General features: G+C 34.7%; 3 protein-coding genes across 3 annotated transcripts; 2 read left to right on the top strand and 1 right to left on the bottom strand.

Moving 5' to 3' along the window:
* Positions 1 to 1,023: 1,023 nt before the first annotated feature.
* Positions 1,024 to 7,412, bottom strand: LOC145597836 (uncharacterized). Its single transcript, XM_081654085.1, has 7 exons — positions 4,245 to 7,412; positions 3,989 to 4,147; positions 3,708 to 3,887; positions 3,428 to 3,622; positions 2,453 to 2,551; positions 1,719 to 2,339; positions 1,024 to 1,603 (listed from the first exon to the last, which is right to left on the bottom strand). Exons 1-7 carry the CDS (start codon positions 7,014 to 7,016, stop codon positions 1,241 to 1,243), a joined length of 4,389 nt encoding a protein of 1,462 aa, XP_081510211.1. The 5' UTR covers positions 7,017 to 7,412; the 3' UTR covers positions 1,024 to 1,240.
* A 2,780-nt stretch (positions 7,413 to 10,192) lies between these two features.
* LOC145599238 (uncharacterized) lies at positions 10,193 to 12,849 on the top strand. The gene is made up of 4 exons (XM_081655641.1): positions 10,193 to 10,500; positions 11,170 to 11,365; positions 12,251 to 12,382; positions 12,588 to 12,849. Exons 1-4 carry the CDS (start codon positions 10,193 to 10,195, stop codon positions 12,693 to 12,695), a joined length of 744 nt encoding a protein of 247 aa, XP_081511767.1. The 3' UTR covers positions 12,696 to 12,849.
* An 8,388-nt stretch (positions 12,850 to 21,237) lies between these two features.
* LOC145599169 (disease resistance protein RPM1-like) lies at positions 21,238 to 24,072 on the top strand. The gene has a single exon (XM_081655578.1). It carries the CDS (start codon positions 21,238 to 21,240, stop codon positions 24,070 to 24,072), a length of 2,835 nt encoding a protein of 944 aa, XP_081511704.1.

A 24,072-nucleotide genomic window follows, 5' to 3' on the forward strand; every position in this document is an offset into this window, starting at 1 on the left:
CAAATATATTTTCCAAAGTGGGTTGATACTTGATAGTTTGATACGACATATGTTATGACATATGTATGTCAAAGCAAATGAACTTACACAAGTACAACACAATCCTATATCACGAGAATATATAACACATAGCTGTTGGGCTGACCCAAAATCCGGATTTGATCAAGAACAAGGCTTGCACTTGCATGATCAACACGAGACACAACACAATCTAAAGTCATCTTTAACTTTACCAGCAAAGAGAAGGTCGTCTTTCACTATTGAAGAAAAGGTAAGAGATGTGTTACACAATCTAAAGAGGGTTAATTCTCTTCCTCCACAACCCTTGTTAATCAAAAGGAAATCGAACTAAGGCAAAGATTTAATGGATGCAGGGACATAGGATCACCTAGTTAAACAATCGAGAATGGAAGATGTGAACTTCCTCCTATAACAACAATTGAAGATGAACCTTAAGATTTACAGTCCATAATCAAACTAATAGCGTAGCCATCCAAGCTATGGAATTAGGTTAAACACTTCAATGAAACTCCACTCGAATGATCAAAGGCTTTCTCAAGATGCATGTCCAATACACACCACCAGCTCTTACCACATGAAAAGCTCAGAAGCAATCGCAAGTTATAATCTGGGACTCGTACCCTAGTCCTTGACGAAACTATTTTGACATGGTGAGATTCATTGGAAGAGATAATGTTCGGTCTGCAAACTAATTACACAACCCGCTTACAGCTTTACACAAGCTTATAGGTCTCAGATTCTCAGTGTAAAACCGTCACTGGAGCGTGCCAGTTAAGGAACTAAGCAAAAAAGAGATGAGCATTCAAAAATATCCTCTACCACAATGTCCCAATTTTTTTTTAGAAAAAACAGGATGAAACCCATCAGGGTAACAATCATCTGAGTATATAACAGAAGCAGGAAATAGTGAAGGAAAGCCACTTTGTTTCAAACGGAACCAAAACAAATACTCGGTACGAAGTAGTTAAGACACTAAGCTGATGTATATCCACAAGTCCAGAATTACAAAACAATATCAGCATAATCACTGGATTTATTAAATTAGAGTAAATGCAATACAATATATAGTATAATTTTGTTCCCATCACAATTTCATCAAACAATCTAAGGGTCAAGTATACAAATGGCAGCAAGTGAGTGAGGTGAAAAGAAACCAAGACATGAACAAGAATTGAATATTTTAAAAAATAATACTTTCAAACCTATGTTTATGATTATACTAATGGGATGAGCCAGAAGCTAAAAGCTTGACAAACCCAAGAATGTCTATGTTCCCCAAAGGGAATATAAGAGCAACAGCTAATACCACTACCACTAACCACCATGCCCATTGCGGTATCCTTCTCTTGCCCCGATTGCGGAGAGGGGCAGGAGGAGAAGAAATTGATTTAGTCGTCTTTACCTGCTTTGTATATAATGCAGGCTTATGGGATTTCTTAGCCACTGTCACAGGCTTTTCTGTAACTTCAGCCTCCCTGATTGTATCAGATGAGGATTCTGGCAGCTGAGCAGGCTCAATTTCAGAAATCTCTGATGCAAGACCCTTCTTCTTTCCTTTCTTCTTTGCCCTCTTCTCTTTCTCCTACACCAATCAAAAAATAAGAACATTTAGGAAAACAATAATTGTCAAAAAAAAAAAAAAAGAGTAATAATCACACATCTTAATCTTATGTATTTATTTTTTGGGTGAAATTAACCTTCTCCTTTTCTTCAGCTTCCTTCCGGGCTCTAAATTCAGCCCTCGCTTGAGCTTTCTCTGCCATTCTTCTTTTCCTTTCCAGCGCTTCCTGAGCTTTAGCTTTTTCCTCTAATTTGCGCTGCTCCCTCAATCTGGCAGCCTCCTCTTCTTTTCTTTTTTGCTCCACTTTCCTTGCCAACTCTTCTTCCTCTTTAGTCTGTTTCTGCTCTTCTTCCTTTTTTAATTGCTTCTGTTCTTCTTCCTTTTCTTCTGTCTCTATTCTGCCAGAAGGTTCTGCTAAGCTAACCTTTGATGTTGTTTCAACCTTCTTTTTGGCAAGGGCATTCTTATTCTTCTGCTCTACAACTTTCTTTGATGACTCCTCTACAACTTTTTTTGCTACTAAAGGAAAATCTCTTTCTAAGGTTGGAACTGTCCCAACCGAATTGACCTTGGGATTTTTGGTCATGGTATTTACTCTATTATCAGGGAAATCTACTAATGATGGTGGCTCTTCATCAGGGCCAAGTGCTCGACCATCCAGTGTTCTAAATCTCCTCAATGTACTCTTCATGTTACGTTTAACATATTCCTTCCGAAACTCGTCATTGTTATTCCATCGTTCCATAAAGTTCTCCACCTGCATAAAAATTAAGTCAATAGCCATGACAGAAAAACGAAACCAAATAGTAAAATGTAGCTATGGCTTCTTGTCATCATGTTGTAGTATAAGTGTATAACTGCTCTACTCACCTGGTTTACACAATGCTGTTCAAGCCTTTCTTTTTCACCAGCCACTGCATATTCATTGGCTGCTTTGGCAGCATCCTTGTAATCATAGAAAAGCTTGTTCTGCCATTTAAAACACCAACTTAAAGACTCAATATAACACATGCATGAACATAATCAAAGAAATAGCTAAAAATAAATCTCTCTTAACATTTTAATTTTACAAACATCCCAGAATTTGTACAAGTGAAACACAAACAGCAATAACCCACTGAAGCCAAAATATTAAATAAATAATAATAAAATTACTGAGCTCCTAGCTCACATGACATCTCTTAAAATCATTTGGGCTTAATTTGGCGTGGCATGTTTCCACTTAGCTAATAGGAGAGAGAGGTAACTAGCCAGTGAACTGATTGCAAAATGTGATTAGTTTAAAGTGTTGGCCACACTTTCCCTCCACGCATTGAGGCAGAATGTGTTGGGTTCAAAGGGGACTTCCTTCAGAGAAAATAATGACGTAAAATGCACTACATAAGCCAACAAGCAGTGTGACAGATTGCTGAAGGTCAACTCTACCAACAAACTCAATTCAGTTGATTTAAACGTAGTAAACAAATTGATGCACGAAAGCCTAATCTTGGTCAAACATCAGCTGACTGATTAGTAACTTGTAATGGTAATGCTTCTTACCAATTTACCATGGTCATAGAGTCCACACATTTGAGTAATTGCTATCTACGCAGTAGCAGGGTGTTTAGGACAGGATCAAATTCAATCCTACTATGGTTTTCCATAGAGACGAAGTACGGCAGTAGATCATATTACAGCATTTCTAATACTCTCATCAGTTTATAAATCTCCCTTTCTCTCTCTCTTAGGGCTGCCCACTATTTGGGATCAAGCCCACTATTTTGCTCTTAAATCACAACAATATTTAGCTACAATCCCAAATAATATTTTAAAATAAATAAAAAGCTTTAGATAAAGAAAAGTAACCTGTTCATATGCCTGTTTCTTTAGGGTCTGAAAATGTATATATGCATCTTGTCGAACTTTATCAGCAGATTTGAATCGAGCATTAATGTCATTCAGCACGGCACTTTCTTCCTCATATTTCTTCTTAGCGGCTTTATAATTGTCTTCGGCTTTGGCATAATTGTCTCTGAGAGCATCCAATTCTTTCCTCAAGACCTGTATTTCAAGCAAAATATATTAGGCAAATGCATAAACTAAATTTTAGAAATAGATGAGGATATAAACTAGAAGTCAATAAAACCTTCAATTTTTCCTCTGTCTCAACCCTCTGGTCCAGAGCCTGCTGTAATTCTTGCTGCCTCTGAGAGTTAGCAGCCATTTTTTCACGCTGAAGGTTCAATAGCTTAATATCACGTACCAATTTTTTCTCCTCAGCCAAATTCAGGGTTTCATGCTGTATCTTGCGTTCCAAAGTAAGAATCTGTTTCCACACCACCCCAGAACACAATTACTTTGTCAACAAATGTTAAGAATAAACAAAAACATTTAGGATTAAGAAATCATACTGAAAGCAATGCCTACCTGACTATCAACATCATCAACTGTAGTTGCATGCCTTGCTAGATTTATCAAAGACTGGGCAGAGTCTATTTCCCGCCTTTTGGCAATCATCAACTTATGTGCAGCTCTCTCTTCAGATTTAGCGGCTTCAAAATTTGTTTTATAATCCCAATGAATGGCCTGTTCAAATAAGCAAATTGGTGAATAGGTAAGAAGCCCAAAGGGAAAGAAAATACCATAATATCAAGCAAAGTTCTTATGTTCCAGTATGTTCAACCTTCCTCTTCTGATATTCAGTCCGAACGACATCTCTATTTCGTGTCTTCTCGTGAACTTCCATCTCACTTAGTTTAACCTCCTCACTAAGATTCACATCATCAAATCTTGGAAGCCTGATCAAGTAATAAAATGGCCTTCTAACCAAATCAGGATTTACATTTTGTCCATACACAGAATCAGTGCCGGATTCTTCAAAATTAGATGCCGAAACCTTGTCCACATTCTTCTGCTCCGGACTGACAACTCCAGCACACGTTTTATCATGGTTCAACCCAGTAGAACAAACCCCATTGGCCTCAGAGTTCAGTGAAGTGAGACCATCACCGGCAAAATCTGAATGTCTGGTAACTGTTTCAGTTGATCTATCCAGTATGTCAGAGTGGATGTTATTATTATCATTGAGTGAAAAAGGTGTTACGCATTCAAAGGAACCAAAACTGATCTTTGGCTTCAAAGTGTCCTCAGAATCAGAATTTATCTTGCTTGCGCCATCAACCTCAGCATTCACGGGTTCAACTTCCAATTTGGTGCCATTAACAAGGTATGGAAGGGAATCATTGGTGTCTTCCAATTTGGGCTGGGAACTGGAGTCATCCGCAGAGCAGCTAATGCAGTTATCAACAGCATAAGAGCCATCATCAACACTTCCCTGTTCCTCTGTTATGTCTGAGTCACAAGGAACAGGCAAGTCCACCTCATCGCCAACAGGTACAGTCAACCCATCATTTTCAGATCTCAAACAACTTTCAGCCTCATGAGAAGAGTCGGGGATATGGGCTTCATTCTCTGAAATACCATCTCCGATATGGCTAGCATCTAGATCACGGCCTTCCTCATCTATCGCTGCCTCAGTGGCAGACTTTGGTTCAACAGGATTAGTTGCTTCATCAGTTACGGTTTTTTCAAAGCTAACATCCTCTGAAGAAACTTCCTTGTCATTAACATCTACCAACCCAGTCTCTTCTGCCACCTGATCTTGAGGAAAAACCTCTTGAACTGAAGATTCTAGGCCTCCTGCCACTTGATCAATCAACTCTGCATTTCTTTCTCCATGAACACTATCCTGCTCATGGTCATTTACAGGCGTATGAGATTGATCAGGCTGTATATCTACTATTGAAGTTTCAAGAGACCCTTCAACATCTGGCGTTGATTCTACTGTTCTTTCATCACATGGAATAGTACTGTTCAGTACTGAACCATCCACCTCTGGGGCAGACAACTCTAAATTGCTTTGATTTGCTTCTCCTTCCGATTGATCAACAACAGCTTGAGACTCCTGACAATCTTTTAATTCTGTAGTCAAGTTTGAAGCACCTTGATCCTTACACTCAATACTGTCACTCAGCTGCTGCTCACATACAGCAGCTTCTGAATCTACAGAGTTAAGGCTATGGCTTTCACTCATCCCTGGCAGATCTGAATCACTGTGTTCCTTAACCTCAACCTCTGCTTCAACTAGATCTAGTTCATTACTGTCAGCAGGTTGCAAATCTTGCTGCTGACAGTCTGCAGACTGCTCCTCGGTGATTGCATCATCCAGTAATAATTCGCCGGCCTCACTATCTGGAGCCTTAACACCATCAGGTGGCCGTGTATCTACTTCTGCACTGTCCTCTTGAGGATGAGACTGATGTAGAACATCTGCCTCATGAGATTTTATTTCCGTTATAATACCATCAACTGGCTCGGATTCTGTGACCTCATCTATATGAGGAATACCATTATCCTTAACCACCTCCAGATTCCTTACATCATCCTTCAGTTTCTCAGGTTCATTGGCATGATTCTCACATTCCTCAGATTGGCCAAGGTGCAGTTGCTCCTCGATTTCACTGTGAGGTACCTGAGGCTCAGCCTCCACGACTGTAGTCCCATTCTGCAAAATATCATGCTGTTGCTCCTCGATTTCAATGTGAGGTGCCTGAGGCTCAGCCTCCACGACTGTAGTCCCATTCTGCACAATGTCATGCTGTTGCTCCTTGATTTCACTGTGAGGTGCCTGAGGCTCAGCCTCCACGACTGTAGTCCCATTCTGCACAATATCATGCTGTTGCTCCTCGATTTCACTGTGAGGTGCCTGAGGCTCAATCTCTACGACTGTAGTCCCATTCTGCACAATATCAGAACCACTATCTATATTCGGCAAAATATGTGTTTTTTCATCATCATCTAATGAAGGTAATACATTGGCATTATCCCCCTTCTCAACACCCAATTCCACATCCTCATCCTCATCCACCACCGACTTTGGATCTCTCTCCTCCGAAACTTCCAAATCTCTAACCCTAACATCAACCTTTCCCTCAATAGCATTACTATCACCACTCTCAACTAAACCCTCACTCTCTAACTTGATCTCTTCTTCCAACTCCACACCACCCAATTCGCCGTTTTTCTCCTCCTCTACAATGATCCCATTCTCATGCATCGATTCACCGCCTTTTACCTCACCCACATTATCTAATTTACCCTCGGAAACATCACAATTTTCCAATTGATCACTCACATCAATACCACCTTCCAATTTCCTATCAAAATCAGCAGCATTCGAATCAGACACATTCAGCTCCCCATCACCCTCAACTACAACATGATCATCCGAAACGGCATCGCTACCATTAACAAACACATAATCATCCTTACTATCACCATTACACTCACAACCACCATCACCGACACTCGCCGGCGGCAGATCCTCACACGAAGAACTCCTCATATCTAATCCACACTTCTCTCCTTCACCATTAACAACGGTATCAACCGTCATTATCAACAATAATAAAATTCAAAAATCAAAAACAAACTCTCACAAACACAACAAATTTCCTCCAATTCAAAAAATAAATTAAAAATCGATCAGATCACAAAACAGATCACCAATAAAAACTCAATTCAAAAGCCACAAACAACGCAAATTGAACCACAGATCCTCAGTGAAAATCACGCAAATCAACAAGTATGAATTGAATTGAATTGAATCAATTAAAAAAAGTGCAATGTGAAGTCTAAAATTAACTCACAAAAAGGGCGAAATCTGGAGAATAATGAAGTAAATTAGCAGAAAATCAACGAAAGAGCTTCAGCATTGTTGAGTGAAATTGAAGAGAAGATGAATTTTTGGGTTTGGATCATAGAGAGAGAAAGTGCGACGCGGTGGGAGAGAGAGAGGAGAGAGAAAGTGATGTGATGAAATAAATAAGGAGAGGGAGAGAGAGGAGGAACAAGTATTAACAAAGGAGACGTCGGTTTTGTATTTGACTATTTTACGCTCTTAATTCTTAATTATACACTCTGTTTTTCTTTCTCCTTTTTTTTTATTTTTTAAATTATTAATTACCCGTAATTAATTATTAAATCAATTAAAAGTTGGATGAAATTTTGGATTTTTTTACAGCAGTGCGTACCTCAATTTCAGTTAAGGGGTGATTTGGATATTGTACTTTTATTTTTGATTTATTTTTATTTTTATTTTTATTAATATTGAGGGGTTTTAATTATTTTATTTTATTAAATTTATAAATAGTAGAGTTAGAGGGGCCATTATGTGAAAAAAGGGGGAAAGGGAAAAGTAGGAAATAAGGGGGGAGGTTGGAGGAAATAGGGGCTTTTTAGCAATAAAAACAATTTTGATGATGTCAATATCTATCCAATTGTTGGAAAAACAGAGATAATAAAATAAGGTAATTGGAATATTTTCTATCATAATTAATGCTCCTATAATCTTATGGATTTAAGATTTTTGTTAAAAAGGTACTCCGTATTCCGTAATTATCTTCGTATAAAATAATAAAATGTCATTCTTTTTGCTAAAAATCTTTGAATGGATAGATTTGATAATTTTTTCGAGTAATTATTTATCCAAAAGTTAAGTATGGACATATAATAATATTGTGAATTTTTTATATTAAAGAAAAAAATCATGGACTTGTAATCTTTCTAAAATAACGTGTCCTCTTGATTTGTTACTTAAAAATTTACTCGTAATTGAAAAAACATATTCAGTTTTAATTTGATTTGTATTTTTGGCACTATTCATTATACACTTATGTAGTTATGTCACAAGGATTGTAAGGAAAAGTATGCTTATGCGAGATTTTATTCATCTTGATTAATACAAACTTTTAAATAAATCGGATGTACAATAAATATTGTACATCCGTTATAAAGTTACCCCTAAAATAAGCAAAAGTTACCCTAATATAGATAAATGTTACCCTAACATAAATAAATGTTACAAAGTATTTATACTTTATTGATAAAAGTTACCCAAAAAATTGTAAAAGTGACCCTAAATTTGATAAAAAGTGACCCCGATGTACAGTAAATTATTCCTTGATTAATAATATTAGGGTGCATTCTATTCACCTGATTTTTACTTATCCGAACTTATCTATTCTTATTTGAAATTATATGATCTTATCTAAACTTATTAGCCCTTATTTTAGTTATAAATTGAACTTTAATAGCCCTAATTAACCCTTATTACAACTTATCTGAACTAATTTTTCATCTTATCTAAAATTATTAACCCTGGTATGAACTTATTTAAATTTATTTTTCTTAAAATAATTGAAAATAAGGTCAACATGCTTAAAGTTTATCATTATGTCATTGTCACTTTCAATATTCCTCTAATTTTACTTATTAGAACTTATATGATTTTATCTGAATTTACCCGAACTTCTCTTAATTTCTTAAACCTTATTAAAACTTAATTTAGTTATAATTTCAACTTGAGCAACCCTTATCATAACGGTGAACTGAATAGACCCTTATGTCACCACTTAATACAAACTTTTTTTCCCACGTGATGTTGATTAAAGCCATTTTAAATTTTATAACCAAATAACTTTGAAAATTGTATGATTTTGAACCATTAATGTGTACTGTCTTTTAATGATTTAAATTCATTACTCCGTAATAGTAAATAAAATCATAAACCATAACTCGGAAAACCATAATACGTATACGAATACTAACTCGGAAAATCGAATCGGGTAATCGAATATGGATCAGTTTGAATTGCCCCCCCCCCCCCTTGTTTTTTTGTTTTTTTAGTCACCTTTCACTTATTCACTTGGTTTCCGTCGTTCTCTTTACTCTCTCACTTGCGTCCTCCCCGAGGAGGCGGCTGTCGTCACCGTGCCACCAACCGAAGACTACGCCGGAAACTGCCACGTCATTCCTTTTAGGTGACACATTCTTCCTCTTCGTCTTTCTCTCTCCTAGGGTTAGCTTAATTTTGATACCAAGTATTATTTAACATGTGAAAGAACTTAATACAGAGCTTTTTAGCTGATATTTTACTAATTTATAGAATTTAGTTTCATTTTGAAACATTTGTGATTGAAATTAAGTAGTGTTTGTGTTAATTTAGTGAAAAATTTGAATTCTGCTAATGAGTAGTTATTGTCACATGATTTAAGTTTATTGGATTGTATAATTGTGATTACACTTTTAAATAATTGATCGTTAGAATTTTCAGGTTTAAATTAATGATTATGTAGGAATTATAGTTGTGATAGAACATGTAATTGGGAGGTAAAATGATGATGTAAAATGGACTTGCAGTCTCACTTGAATTCAATAAACCAGTATTGGTGATGCTTATTCATGGATTTGGTGTTAAAGGATTAGTGGCCTAAGTTTCCGAGATACTCGCATTTGCTAACTATGCTCTAATGGGAAGTTCTCTTCATATGGGATTTGTGAATAATTTGGTATTTTGGTAGCATATACTTCTTACATTGAAACAAAATTTCAGGGTTTTGTACCGAAACATGTGCCATTTATGTTCATGGAGCTTGTTAGGGTTTGTTGGTTGAGCTAGAATACCTCTTTTTTCCTTAATCTTTCATCATGCTTCCATGTAAATCGTTATGCATGTGATCTTATTACGAGACTGATTATCCCCATATTCATGTTCAGATTTAGTAGATCTCGATGCCTCTTTTTTTATCGGCATTGAGAGCTGTTGGGAGGAGCTGGTTGTTGCAACAAAACAATATTAAACCATTCATTCGACAATGGAATCATAAAATTTATGTAGGCAAGATCGGACACTATTGTCCACTTCGATGTTTGAGCAGCATTGCTGGAATATACAGCTTTTCTTCTAGGAATGTGATTCATCCTTCTAGGAATTCTTTCAATTCTTATGAGAAACTGCAGAGGAGGTGGTTCTTGGGTTGTGGAGATGGAGAAGAAGGAAGTGTTTTATCTAAGATGTACGAAGAGAAACTTGTTATTGGGTGAGTCTCCTGAACTTTTTACATCTGATTTTAATGCTATTTAGATTAGTTGAAAGATGCCCAGTCCAATTTTGCTTTGATGCAATAATTTGGTTGAAATTTGTTGTATGATAAGCCTATATGTTAGAGATAGAGAGGAATAAGCTGATGTCTTCCTGATGAATTTAGTCTTCTTGTTAAGAATGTATAAGTTTGTTTGTTGGTTAAGATGATATGTATATTGCTGAAGAATTGCATTGAGTTGATAATGAAGGTTGTGATAATTAGCAGGTGTGAAGATCAATTATAAGTTAAAAAACATTTACAAAGTATAATCTAGAGCTTGATAAAAATGATAATGCATGCAACTTGTGACACACTGACACTGTTATAAATCGTTCACTACTGCCTCCCCTGGCCTAGTTCTCTTTCATTGCCCATATTTAGCTCTTATTTTGGATCAAGAAACTGAAATATTGACAATTGCTCAGTGACAACAATTGCCTCTTACAGGTAAAAGTAAGCAATGTATGAAAATTACATAATTGGCAGAAATTTATGTGCAGAAAGCTTATTTATAAGGTGGAACACTGTTAAATAACTCATCATAAATGATTTGCATAATGTTTAAACAACTCTATGATGTCTGGAGGGGTGAAGCATGAGGCTAAAATTTTTCTTTATAAACAGGTATTCCCCTGAACAGCTGTTTGATGTTGTTGCAGCTGTAGATTTGTATGAAGATTTTTTACCTTGGTGTCAAAGATCAGAAATTGTTCAGCGCAACCCTGATGGATCATTTGATGCTGAATTGGAGATTGGTTTTAAATTTCTGGTTGAGAGTTACATTTCACATGTGGTTTTAGACAAGCCAAAGTTTATTAAGGTACGATTTTCATTGCATCAAACATCAATATATTCATAATCTTGTCTGATTTTGTTATGATTGAGTACTTGACAGTGAAAATGCAATTGTACATCATCCTGAAAGACTCAATTTTATACATTTTATAATTAGTCTAAATATGCAGTCCTACTAGACTCCTACTGTTGTCTAGCAAAGATAGATTACCAAAATGGATGTGTGTGAGTTAGTTGGATCTGAATAGCTTCATGCTTCGACTTACTTTTTTTTGTTCACTATCTACGACACTACATGTAAGGCCGTGGACAAATGTATTAAGGAATTTCAGAATTGTTGCTTCTAAGAGAACTTTTGCTCACTATCTACGACACTACATGTAAGGTATGCCGTGGACAAATGTAGTAAGGAATTTAAAAATTGTTGCTTCTAAAAGAACATATTGGGGAGAGGCGTATTAGACTGGGGGGTTGTTGTCTAATGATTTATTTTTCTTTGAAAATGTAGTAATTGCATGAATCACCAACACTCCTTACCCAAACTTAAATTTAATTTATACTTAATGTTTGAAAGAAAAGGGGTCAGTGACATCTATAGGATGAAAAAGCTTGTCAGATCAAATTGAAGGCTCCGAACGTTATGTATTTGAATAGTAGTACTCATGAATGAGGGAGAAAAGTAATTTAGCCCTCATTTCAATGGAAAATAAATGCAAGCAACTTGGTCCTCTTTGTGTCACTAATTAATATATTCCTTGCTAGAATTTTGTTTTTTCATGGCTTAAATTGTAGGTACTCTTATTAGGTTTAGATAGTTGTAACTTGTAATCCTTTTAAATGAAGACTTTGTTTCCTTTTGACTAATACAAGTAGGTACTTGTACCTCTACTTTTGTTAATTGTTTTGTCAGACCACTGCATCTGAAAGCAACCTTTTTGAACACTTGATCAACATATGGGAATTCAGACCAGGACCAACTCCGGAAACCTGCAACCTTTACTTCTTGGTTGATTTCAAGTTCCGTTCACCACTTTACCGGCAGGTAACGCACCATCCATGATTTTGTCTTGTGTCAAACTTATTTTCTAGCTCATTTTAGCTCTAAGAATAAGTAGAATATGAAACATCTTAACTCTAACAAGAGACCTATGCTGTTCTGCAGTTTTACCTAAATGTCACTGTATTATTTGATTAGATGAATACATGATGTTTACTCCCTCACATGGATGATGGCTTCCTCTGTGCAGGTGGCATCAATGTTCTTTAGGGAGGTGGTATCTCGATTAGTCAGTTCGTTTACTGATCTATGCCGTTTGTTATATGGTCCAGGGGCAATCATCGAGCAAGGGGTTTAACTCATCTCTAGAATATAGTTGCATTAAGTGAAATTTTTTGATAGCTTAATGCATGAAACAAGTTGTTACTAATGCCTACAATTTAGGATCTAACAAACCGATCATCATAATAATCAAAAAACGGAAAGGCATTCTTTCCAAACGTCGAATGGTTATCGTGAAATGTTGGAGTTATTACACGTGAAATTGCCTCTCTCTACATAATGCCTTACATGTCGTCACACTATGTCTATATGTAAACAAAACCCTCCTTTGAAGGTACTCCGTCCGTCCCTTAAAATTTTTCCCATTTTTACTTTTGAGTCATGCATATAAAAAAAAACTGCCACGTTTTCGCTAATAAAAAATAGGAAAGGAGACACTCACACGTTCAAATATTGGTAGGAACTTGTTGAGTTAATTGCACTACCACCACTCGTAAACCATAAGCCATAAACAAGTAAAAGGTCCTAGAAGGTCACATGGGAAACTGGGGGCCGCCAATCTGGTAGATATGAGTATATGTCACTCCTTTTGGCTTGGAAAAGTCAAACAACCCCATCAAATCTAATCTCTTTTTAATCTTAAACAAATACGGCTACTAAAAGTTCCAACATTCTATATTACTAAAATATTTAATTACCAACTACAGGATCTTGTTTATATTTTAATCATAAAGATTAGAGGATAATCACTTGTGCAGTTGTGTGCTTTCACTGCTGTTCCAACAATAATATTTTGTGTGTATTAAAATATGGCTAGTTGTTTTGATTTGACCATTATAAAATTGCACGCCAACCACTAACAATTAGTAGAACGGATGTCAGTTACCTCCACAACTAGTAACGATTGTTAGGCACTTAGTTGGAGTAGATTCAAATGTTTTACTAATTATTATCCCATATTAACGATTAGCTAGCTGATCCAATTTTATCCTTTTCTCTTTGTCTTTGAAAATGGAATAAGAAAAAAAAAAAAAAAAAAAACTACGGAGTATACTCAATTTCTATGCTCAATTAGCTTCGGAATGAATATAAGCATTACTCCTATAAATCACATTTCCTTATGTTTGTTTCATTTGGAATTTTTTGAAGAGAGAAAAAATTGAGCATAATTAGATAATAATGTTAAAATTGTAAAACAATAGTACAATACTCATGTGAGATTCTATTTTTAACAATTTTTTTTTTCTTGAAACCTTTTTTGATGTGTACTTTTTTTAAAAAAAAAAAATTTTAATTTTGGAATAGTTCTTGATGTGTTCTTAGTTGTACTTGTACTTAGTATTTTTTTTTTTTAAATGGAGTAAACTGAAAAAAAAAAAAAAAAAAATTCAAATAAAACAAGCATTAGAATGGATGAAGTTATTATTTTCAACATGCATCTAATAACCTACTCTAGGTTGATGGCCCATATTACCTAGGATCCTAGCAATTTTTTTGTTGAATTAAAATATCACATGACATAAAGTTAAGAAGTAATATAATTTGGGGAATTAAATGACTTGACGTGAAAACAAACAAACTTTGATCATAGAGATAAAAGATTCCACACAGTTATAGTGAATACTCTTAATCTATTTTTTATTCTTTGTCGTTTTCGGATGATAATACTAAATTAGTAGTACTAATCATCATAGGATATTGAAAATTTTACAGGGATAAGAATATTCAAATTCCCACTTGTATTTATCTTTCAGAAAAGTACATTATCTACCATTTTACCTCAGTAAATAATTCCTGCTACTTTACTGGACCACGTCAACTGCAAAAGTTTAGTCTAGCTGGACAGTTGACTGATCTTAATCAGTCAAATGATATGATAATTTGCTTAATTTTTCAAGTTTTTAAGCTAAGTTTGCTTTGTATTTACTTAAATATCAAGATACTAAAAGCTACTAAAAACCATGTTAAGAAAAATTAAAGATTTCAATAAAATAATGATAGTGAGTACATATTTTATTTAAGTTTGACGGGGATCAGCACGTGATGGTTGTTCGAAGAGGGCTAACTAATTTAAGCATATATATTTTAACAACTCATACGCATTTTATTTTTTAAAACAATTGTTAATCGACACAAACATCTTTGTAACTTGTGCGTTGTGCTTCTTAAAAAGAAATTAAATTTGTTACGAATAAAGCAGTCAATAAAGAGGCTAGTCATGATCAATTTGGGTAGCCTACTATGTGGTTTAAATGACTACAAGTCTACATAACAATGGACGTTTACAAATTTGATCAACCTTCTCTTTGGTAGTTTGGTATTAATGTCAACTTCAAAACAATATCAAGTTAACTTCATTTTCAAGGAGTACTTTTAATTATCTTGTAGTTTTGGTTGCTTTCAGAGTTACGCCACTAAACGTGTCAATTGCATCATAGCTTAAAGTCAGAGATAAATACTGCCATTTACATACATCATGCCTCAATTATAACTAGAGATATTAATAACAAAAAAATATTTTATAAGTTGTGATTTTGTGAATCATGAAATTAAGTTAATTGAGTAATCCGATCAATACATAGTTAAATAGTATACCTCTTTCAAAATAAAGCTAAGTGGTTAAATAAAATACTATAGAGCAAATTAATTACAAGTGTTTAGCTACTAGGAATATGAAATACTATGTAAAAATTACAGTATGTGGTGCTTAATGTAAAAATTATGGCTTTAGCCTAATAATATAATCGGTCTTTTCTTTGTGTTAAAAATACTAGTAATATTCATACGTTATCAATTACAATTAACAACCATACATAATTAGTTTATCATTTTTACATGTGTTTGTTATTTTTCTGATAAGTTAGATCACAATATTGAGAGAATAATTTTTTTTGGTGTTCACCCGTTTTATTCTTTGGGCTAATTCAGATTCGAGAATCAGTTTTGGATGGTTAGGTTTCAGTCCCCTCCCAATTATTGTTGTGGGGGATTGAACATAGCTCCTCCCTACTAAGTGTAGTCCCAATCACCTCAGAGAGTTTTTTTTTTTTTTTTTTAAAAAAAAAAAGAAAAATTTTGTGTATCTTTCTTTTCTGAAAAAAATAAAATAAAATAAAAATACTAAGGAATCCTTTGTAATGCGCATTTGCTTACCTTCCAATTGCAAAATTAATTGTAGAGATGATAGATGACTCCACTTACCTAATGCGTATGGATCTACAAATAGATCATGTCAACTTGGGTAAAAGTTGTTGTTATATACTGTATTAATTTTCTAAATAATCACCAAAATTGGGTATACATGACAACATAGTAGTGGGTGTCTTTGTTGCTTGCAAGCTTTTCTTCATACTTTATTGAAGGCATGCTATTAATATTTATGGACCTATTATTTTTTTGAGGACCTGTTATTTATGTGACCACCCAAAACCCACTTCCTACATATATATAAATCTAAATACGGAGTATTAAGTTAAACAACATATATCCTCATTATTTAGTTTCACTATAATTTCAGCTGACACATTCATTTAGTTTTAGTTGATCACTTCCTTTGTTTCGTCTTAATAACACATTTTATTTAGATACATTTGTTAATGTATAACTTCACATATTAAATTTTACGAAGTATTAGCTATCATTTATCAATGATAAAAACGGTACAAACTTGATATTCAGAAATATACATTGAAATCAATATAACAAGACTCATATGACTGTTACATAACAATATGATTTTCTTTAAGATAAATCGCAAAAAGAAGTCAATACTCAATAATGTCCATAGTCAATTGTGTCAATAATAAAGATATAGAAGAGGTAAGACCTAAGTTTAAGTTAAATGAAATGACAAGGATATATGAATAGCAACCTATTTTTTTTTTGAAGTATTAGCATATTAGGCAAGAACTCTGGGTTAATTTATACTACCAGCTGTATAGGAGCTAATTTTGTATGTATCAAGCTGTCATATTATATATAGTCAATTAGTCATATATAATCGAATGCTTAACGCTTATATATGGCCACATATCTAAGATCTCACTTATTGTACATGCATGCAATTCTATCTAAAAAATAATAGTGGATCTACCTTCATTTTTTTTTTTTTTTTTTTTTTTTTTCAAGGAACCATACTAAGAGCATAAATGCAAATAGATACAAAATATTTACTACGTGTAAGGTTATATTCCCTTCGTATCTAAATACATGATAGTTCAAAAAAATATGACTAATCAGGCCAAGTTTCGATTAATTATTTGCATATGTCACACCCTCTTAAACTTTTTTCATTTTTTTAGGCTGGGTTATTGTGTAAGCCGTAAAATAGTTTAGGTACCTCTTTAACCTCTTTGGTATCATTGTACATTTGTACTTGTCCAACCAAGGGCATGTTTAGAATCTTGTACCGCACTTAACGCACATTAGCATCATAATAATGATGTAAGTACTTGTAGTCCTTAGCAAACGACTAAACGTGCGAAGAAAGAGGAAAAGCACGAAGAAACTAACATATATATGGAGTATATATAAAGTACACACATACTTGTAAATTCCAACTTTTTGTTCGTCTTAGATCAATGCAAAATTCAAACAACTACAAAAACAAAATAAAATTGAACTTTATAATGTCAGTTTAAAATATTATTAATTTATAATACTTCAATAATATTGTTTGTTGATACGTCAACATCTTTAAGAACAAATCAAGTTTGTGTACGCAAGTGCATGCATGTTATATACTGTTTGTTGCTTGATTTGTGTGACTTAATTAAGCCGGTGATTGAAAGATTTTGGACTTTGCCCTTAAATTAATTATTTTGATTAATTGACAACTACTTAACTTAATTTAGTCATTCTTTGCTCCCCACATGAAACCACATGTTTAAGTGCAAGTTTAACTTAACCATCTTCCTGTTATCATCTTGTTCATTCTTTCACCTTTCGATTTTTTTAAACTTTTTTGAATAACTTTTTTTTAACTTATTTATATAAGTAAATGGTTCCCTCGCTCAAAAAAAAAAAAAAAATGTAAATGGTAAAGTTATTAATTGGTTTAAACAAATTGAATTTATTTATTTACTAGTTTTTGACCCCGCGCAATGCACGGATTTATAAAATAAGATTTCTCAATAGTTATAGTCGATTGAAATTAAATGTATAGAGTTAATTGAAATTAAGACTTATGTAACAATTTAATTTATTTTTTTTTTCAAAATTGAATTTATTAATGTCTATCTTTTAAATTCTTAAATTAATATGTGTTGCACAAATTAAATTTATTAAAAGAATTTAATTTTTTTAATAGAATTTTTTAAAGAAAATAAATAAATAGCATTTTGGAGGGAAAATTTTTCACAAAATTATGCCAAGTGTCCCCTTTGGTGATTACTTTAGTATATAGTATATAGATTTTTTTTTATCATTCAGCCCGTCTTGTATGCGGCCGGCCACACCGTGTGGCCACTTAAAATAACCTCTACGACATTGATTAAATAACCCCTATAATACCGATCGAGTAACCCCTATATCACTAACCGAGTAACTTTATAACAATGATAAAGTAACCCCTTTAACACTGACCTAGTAACCCCCATTACACTAGTGAAGTAACCCCTATAGTGACTGGCCACACGGTGTGTCCAGCCACATATAAGACTTTGTGTTTATCATTAGCTAAATTGAAGTTTGATATAGGTCAATTTTGGTACCACTTTGGGTCAAACCTCTTTTCTTATTTTCTTTAATTAATTTGAAATTTAAGCCAAAATTTGCGTTTAAAGTTCTACAATTTCAAAACTATTTTTAGCTTGTAGGATATGGATATAATTTTGTGTTTTATTTTCTTTTGGATGATTTCAATTAAGGGCCTGTTCATATTTACTTAATTTCAATTCAGTTTAGTTCAACTCCAATCAGTTCAGTTCAGCTCCTAATTTTTACTCTCTCATAAAATATCCGTTTCAGCTTAGCTCAGTTCAGCTCAGCTCAGCTCAGTTCAGTTCAGCTCCAATCAGTTCAGTTTAGCTTCAGTCAGTTCTGTTCAGTTCAGCTCAGTGGATGTGAACATACCCTAAATATCCAAATTTATGTTTTAAGTCAAACTAGCTATTATTAGAGTTTGGTTTGTTATATTTATGTTAATATTGTATATTTGGCAAATCTATCTTGTTAGGAGTTTTAGGCAAGTTAGGTATTCTATTGTATTGAGTATATATTTGTGATTAATAGAATACAGAAGGCTAAGCCGTTTTCTCCCATCGTTCTTGAGTTTATAAGCTATTAACTAGATTTATTTCTCAAACTTTTATTACTTTCCTATATTCGCTCTGTCCCATTTTACTAGTTCGACTAAAAAAAAAATCAGTAACAAGGTTAAACAAGATAAATAAAATGAACAAAGAGAGTATTACAATCCATAAATGTATATAAAAGAGTTGTATCTAAATGATGAGGCCTGGATTAAACCACGGTAATACTAGCAGTTAGGGTTAAACCTAATTCAATAAAATTTTGATCTTTTCGACTCAAACATGGGAAAAGCAATGTTTTGAAATCAATTCGATTTACTCAAACTAACTCACAACTTTCATAGTTTCATTAACTTTTTTTTTTTTGAAGGAATATTTTCATTACCTTAAAGATATTACATTTTTCTCATTAATGAAAATAAATATTTATGTCTGATAGGATAAACAAACCTAAAAGATAAAACTAAATCCTAAAAACTCTAATAATATCTTAGAAAAAGGTCATTCTTCCTCATCTTTATCCTATAATCATATGAATACGGAAAAATAAATCATATTGCATAAATTTTTATATGTATTTGCATTTGGCATTAAGATGTTGGATTAGAAAGAGAGGTTTTCTAGGAACATAAAATAGGGCTTCAAATCAGTATAGGTAACAGGGTAAGTTCGATTTTTGTAACAAAATCAAATTTCCGAGGTCCAGTCCACACAACAAGAACAGCCCAGTATCACACACGGCCCACTCATTCTATGGCCTTTTTAGATAGGCTTAACAATTGGGCATTTTCAAAACTGACCTCAGCCCAATTCCCACAAAAAAAAAAAAAAAAAAAACTCATTAATTACTTTATTTTGAAACCACAACTCATTGATTACTCTCAATAAATCAATAATGTGAACAGAGAAAATATATTGATTTCATTTCAATATAATCCTGATTTCTTTCCTTAAATCATGATTTCATTAATATTATACCTTATATGTAAATGTTTGTTTAGTTATATATACATACCACATTTCATATAGATACACAAGCAAGTAAAAATCAAAGAAAGGCTATAATAGCTAGGTAAGTCAAAAAATTTGTTACATAGCAATATATTGTATTACTTGCATAGAAACACAAAATCGATAGAATGATGATGAAGAAGCTATTGATGGTGATGATCATAGCATTGATATGGAACATGGGATCATCAAATGGGTTGTGCAAGGCGACGACGAAGCACCACCCCCACAAGAAGGTGCTTGCACGGTAGCTACGGAGTGTTGGGCTGATATGATGCATGTACCAGAATGTTGTGAAAGGCTCAAGATGTCAGCAGAAGTGAAGAAGTGTTTAATAGCTGAAGATTGTTGTGATGCGATAAATAGGCTTAGTGATGATTGTGCAAACGTCTTTTCTACTCCTCCTTTCACTGATCCATATTTCAGACAAATGATCGAGGCAAATTGTAAAGTAGAATGAGTACTATACCCAATTGGATTAAACACTCAAGCTTATAATTATTAATAATAATATTCTTATTTTTTAAATTATCATAAACTATATTGATTTCGTCATTTAGATGCTTGATATAATTTGAGGTTTGTTGAGGTTTTATTTTATTTATTTATTTATTTTTTTCTTTCGTCGCAAATACGGAAAATATATCACACATATATTTTCCGATATTATCTCCAACATGCATGTACCACCACGGCACCACCCAAATGGATGATCTCATGTCTCGTAGCTGCCCCTAGGCTCATTACCGATAAAAATGTTCATCGAGTGATCTTGCTATTAAAAATTACATTTCAATGGGATGTCAAGTATCTTACTCTCCTAGCTTTAAATTTATGGACATTACTTGTACATGTCGCGATCATATCCAGCCATTAATTGATTATACACTGGCATCAATAATGAAAATCATATTAATAGTAATGATAAAGAGTATAACAAAGATTAATTATCATTAGAGTAATTTTTTATTGGATAACTCTTTTTATGAAAGCAAAGTTTTTTTTCTAGGGTATTTTTATAACACAAGAGAGAAGACTTTTAGTTTTAAATGCATTGAGAGAAGCTTAAGACATTTTGTTAATGTCATGCAACCCATCTTACATGTGCTTCCTCATCACCAGCTAAGCCTTATGTATTGATATTGACGAGGTACTTTTCAGTCAGATATTATATACTTGAATTCATATAATATACCAGCTGAATAAGTGCATTATTTGAAAGAAAACAAAAGTCTTCTTCGTTTATGAAATTATGGTTCACAGCCAGTTATAATAAGCATGTCATATAACAATTGAATAAGCAAAAGGGATGTAAAGGTTGTGTTCATCAGAAGATAGAAGCAGCGGCCGGGGGAAATGGCAGAGGCAGTCTTAGGTCTTGTCATTGACAACGTAGTCCCCTGGGTTGCTAGTGAGGCAAAGCTGTTGAGAGGAGTCGGCGGAGAAGTTGAGCAGATCATTGAAGAGCTGAAGAGCATTCAATGCTTTATCAAAGATGCAGACGAGAAGGCAGAACAAGAAGAGGCTAACGGTGCAAGTTCGTGGGTTAAAAGTCTCCGAGAGGCAGCTTATCAGATAGAGGATGTCACAGACACTTATGTGATGCACATGGCAACTGAAGCACAGTATCATCATTGTCGTCCTAAGATACTTGGCTCTCTTGAAAGGGCCATGTGCTGGATTCTCAAACTGAAATCTCGACATCAAATTGCACAAGAGATTATTCAGGTTAAAGAGAGTATCCGAGTTATCAAAGAAAGGGGTCAGAGTTACGGCTTCAGCTCCTCCTCATCAGTAGTAGGAGGAAGCAGCAGACGCGATGGATCATGGCATGACCCTCGTGTCACTTCTTTATTCATCGAGGAGGCTGAGGTCGTGGGAATTGAGCACCACAGAGATAGATTGATCGGCTGGTTAGTCAATGGAGGATCTAAACGCACAGTTATTTCTGTTGTGGGCATGGGTGGGCTAGGCAAGACAACTCTAGCCAGGAAAGTTTATGACTCACAGACTGTGACAAACCACTTTAGCAATCACGCTTGGATTACTGTTTCACAGTCATTCAAGGTTGATGAACTGCTAAGGAAAACTCTCAAGCAATTCTACAAGTCAAGGAAAGAGTCTGCTCCTCCGGAACTTGATGCAATGGATGAGACTCTACTCACCTTTGAGCTTCGGGAATATTTGAAACAAAAGAGGTACATGGTTGTTTTTGATGATGTCTGGGCAGTAGAATTTTGGTCAATCATACGCCATGCTTTGCCTGATAACAGCCAAGGCAGCAGGGTGTTGATCACAACACGTTCTGACAGTGTTGCTTCTACATGCAAAGAATCATTGCTCGACCAAATATACAAGTTACAATCGTTACCTGAGGAGAAAGGCTTAGAGCTGTTTTGCAAGAAGGTATTTTATTCTGATATAGAGGAGGGTGGCAGTTTGCCATCAGAATTGGTGGAGTTGTCGCGCAGCATAGTCAAAAGATGTGAAGGCTTACCACTGGCAATAGTTGCAGCTGCAGGAATGTTGTCGACTAAGAGAAAAGTTATAACTGAGTTGCAGGAGCTTGAAAAAAATCTTGGCTCTGAAGTTCGGTCAAATCCTCACTTCTCAAATATGAAGCGGATTTTGTCTCTCAGCTACTATGACCTTCCATACTATCTTAAGCTGTGTCTGATGTACTTTGGTTTGCTGCCTGAGGATTACTCCATCAGATACGCACGGCTTATTCGACTATGGGTTGCAGAGGGTTTTGTGAGGGAAGGAAAAGGAAAGGGAAAATCAGCAGAACAGGTTGCAAAAGAATACCTGACAGAACTTATAAACAGAAGCTTGGTTCAAGTCTCAGAAATAGATATTGATGGGAAAATCAGGAAAGTCAGAGTCCATGATTTGATGCGGGAAATCATCCTCTCAAAGTCCGAGGATTTGAGTTATGGTCATGTATGGACAGAAAATAGCTCAAGCTGTTATGAGTTTACACGGAGAGTATCAATCCACAGATACACTAAAGATTGTAATTTGAAGAGCAGTGGTAAGTTTGAGACACGTTCCCTTTCATTTTATGATGCAGACGACTGCCTGTCACATTCCACATTGTGTGCAGTAACGGAAGCTTTCAGGCTTTTGAAAGTTCTAGATCTGCAAGAAGCCCCCATAAGTTTTCTTCCTGAAAATATTGGAGATCTGTTTCATTTGAGATATCTAAGTGTAAGGCACACGAAGACAAAAGAGCTTCCAAAGTCCATAGGTAAGCTACATAACCTACAGACTTTGGATGTCAAATGCTCCTTTGTATATGAGCTACCAGATGAAGTGAAGTACTTGATTAATCTGTTGTATCTCATCGGATACAACTATGATTATGAAACTGAATTTAGTGTAAGTGCTCAGAAAGGATTAAAGCTGAAGCACGGGTTAGGTCGTCTACAAAATCTGCAGAAGCTATACCTTGTAGAGGCAAGTGATGGGATAACCCTATTCAGGGAATTGAGAAATTTAAAGCAATTGAGGAAGTTGGGAATCACCAAACTGGCCACACATAATGGAAAAATCCTTTGTGAGTCCATAGCTTTGATGACCCACCTCGAGTCCTTAGAAATTTGTTCAGAAGAAGATGGGATGCTTGATCTACAGTTTATTTCATCCCCTCCCCAATACCTTCAACGCCTATACTTAAAAGGCCGGCTAGCAAAGGTCCCTGACTGGATTCCCAAGCTCAAGTATCTCGCTACAGTAAGTTTAATGTGGTCAGGGCAAATGACTGACCCAGTAAAAATCCTTCAGGACCTGCCTCACTTATCTGAGCTTGTACTACAGGATTCATTTCTTGGTGAAGAGCTGGTTTTTCAGGCCGCAGGCTTTCAAAAACTTAAGATTTTAAAGCTCTACGACATGAATACTTTGACAAAGCTGACTATAGAGAAGGGAGCACTTCCTCTTTTAGAGCTGTTTAAAATTGGTCCTATCCCAAGGTTAAACACTGTCCCTGAAGGCATCTATCACCTTAGAAGCCTTTCAGAGCTTCGTTTCTACGATGTGTCCAAGTTATTTGTCCATAAATTACTTCCAGATGAAGGACAAGACTTTTGGATCATTGAACACGTCAAAACAGTGCTATTCCATTACCAGATAAAAGGGGAACGCTACAAGACTTGCACCCTCAACGATTTGATTTTCCTCAACCATTGA

This window comes from Chenopodium album, chromosome 20 (assembly GCF_948465745.1).
Source record: "Chenopodium album chromosome 20, dcCheAlbu1.1, whole genome shotgun sequence".
NCBI classification, from domain to species: Eukaryota; Viridiplantae; Streptophyta; class Magnoliopsida; order Caryophyllales; family Amaranthaceae; genus Chenopodium; species Chenopodium album.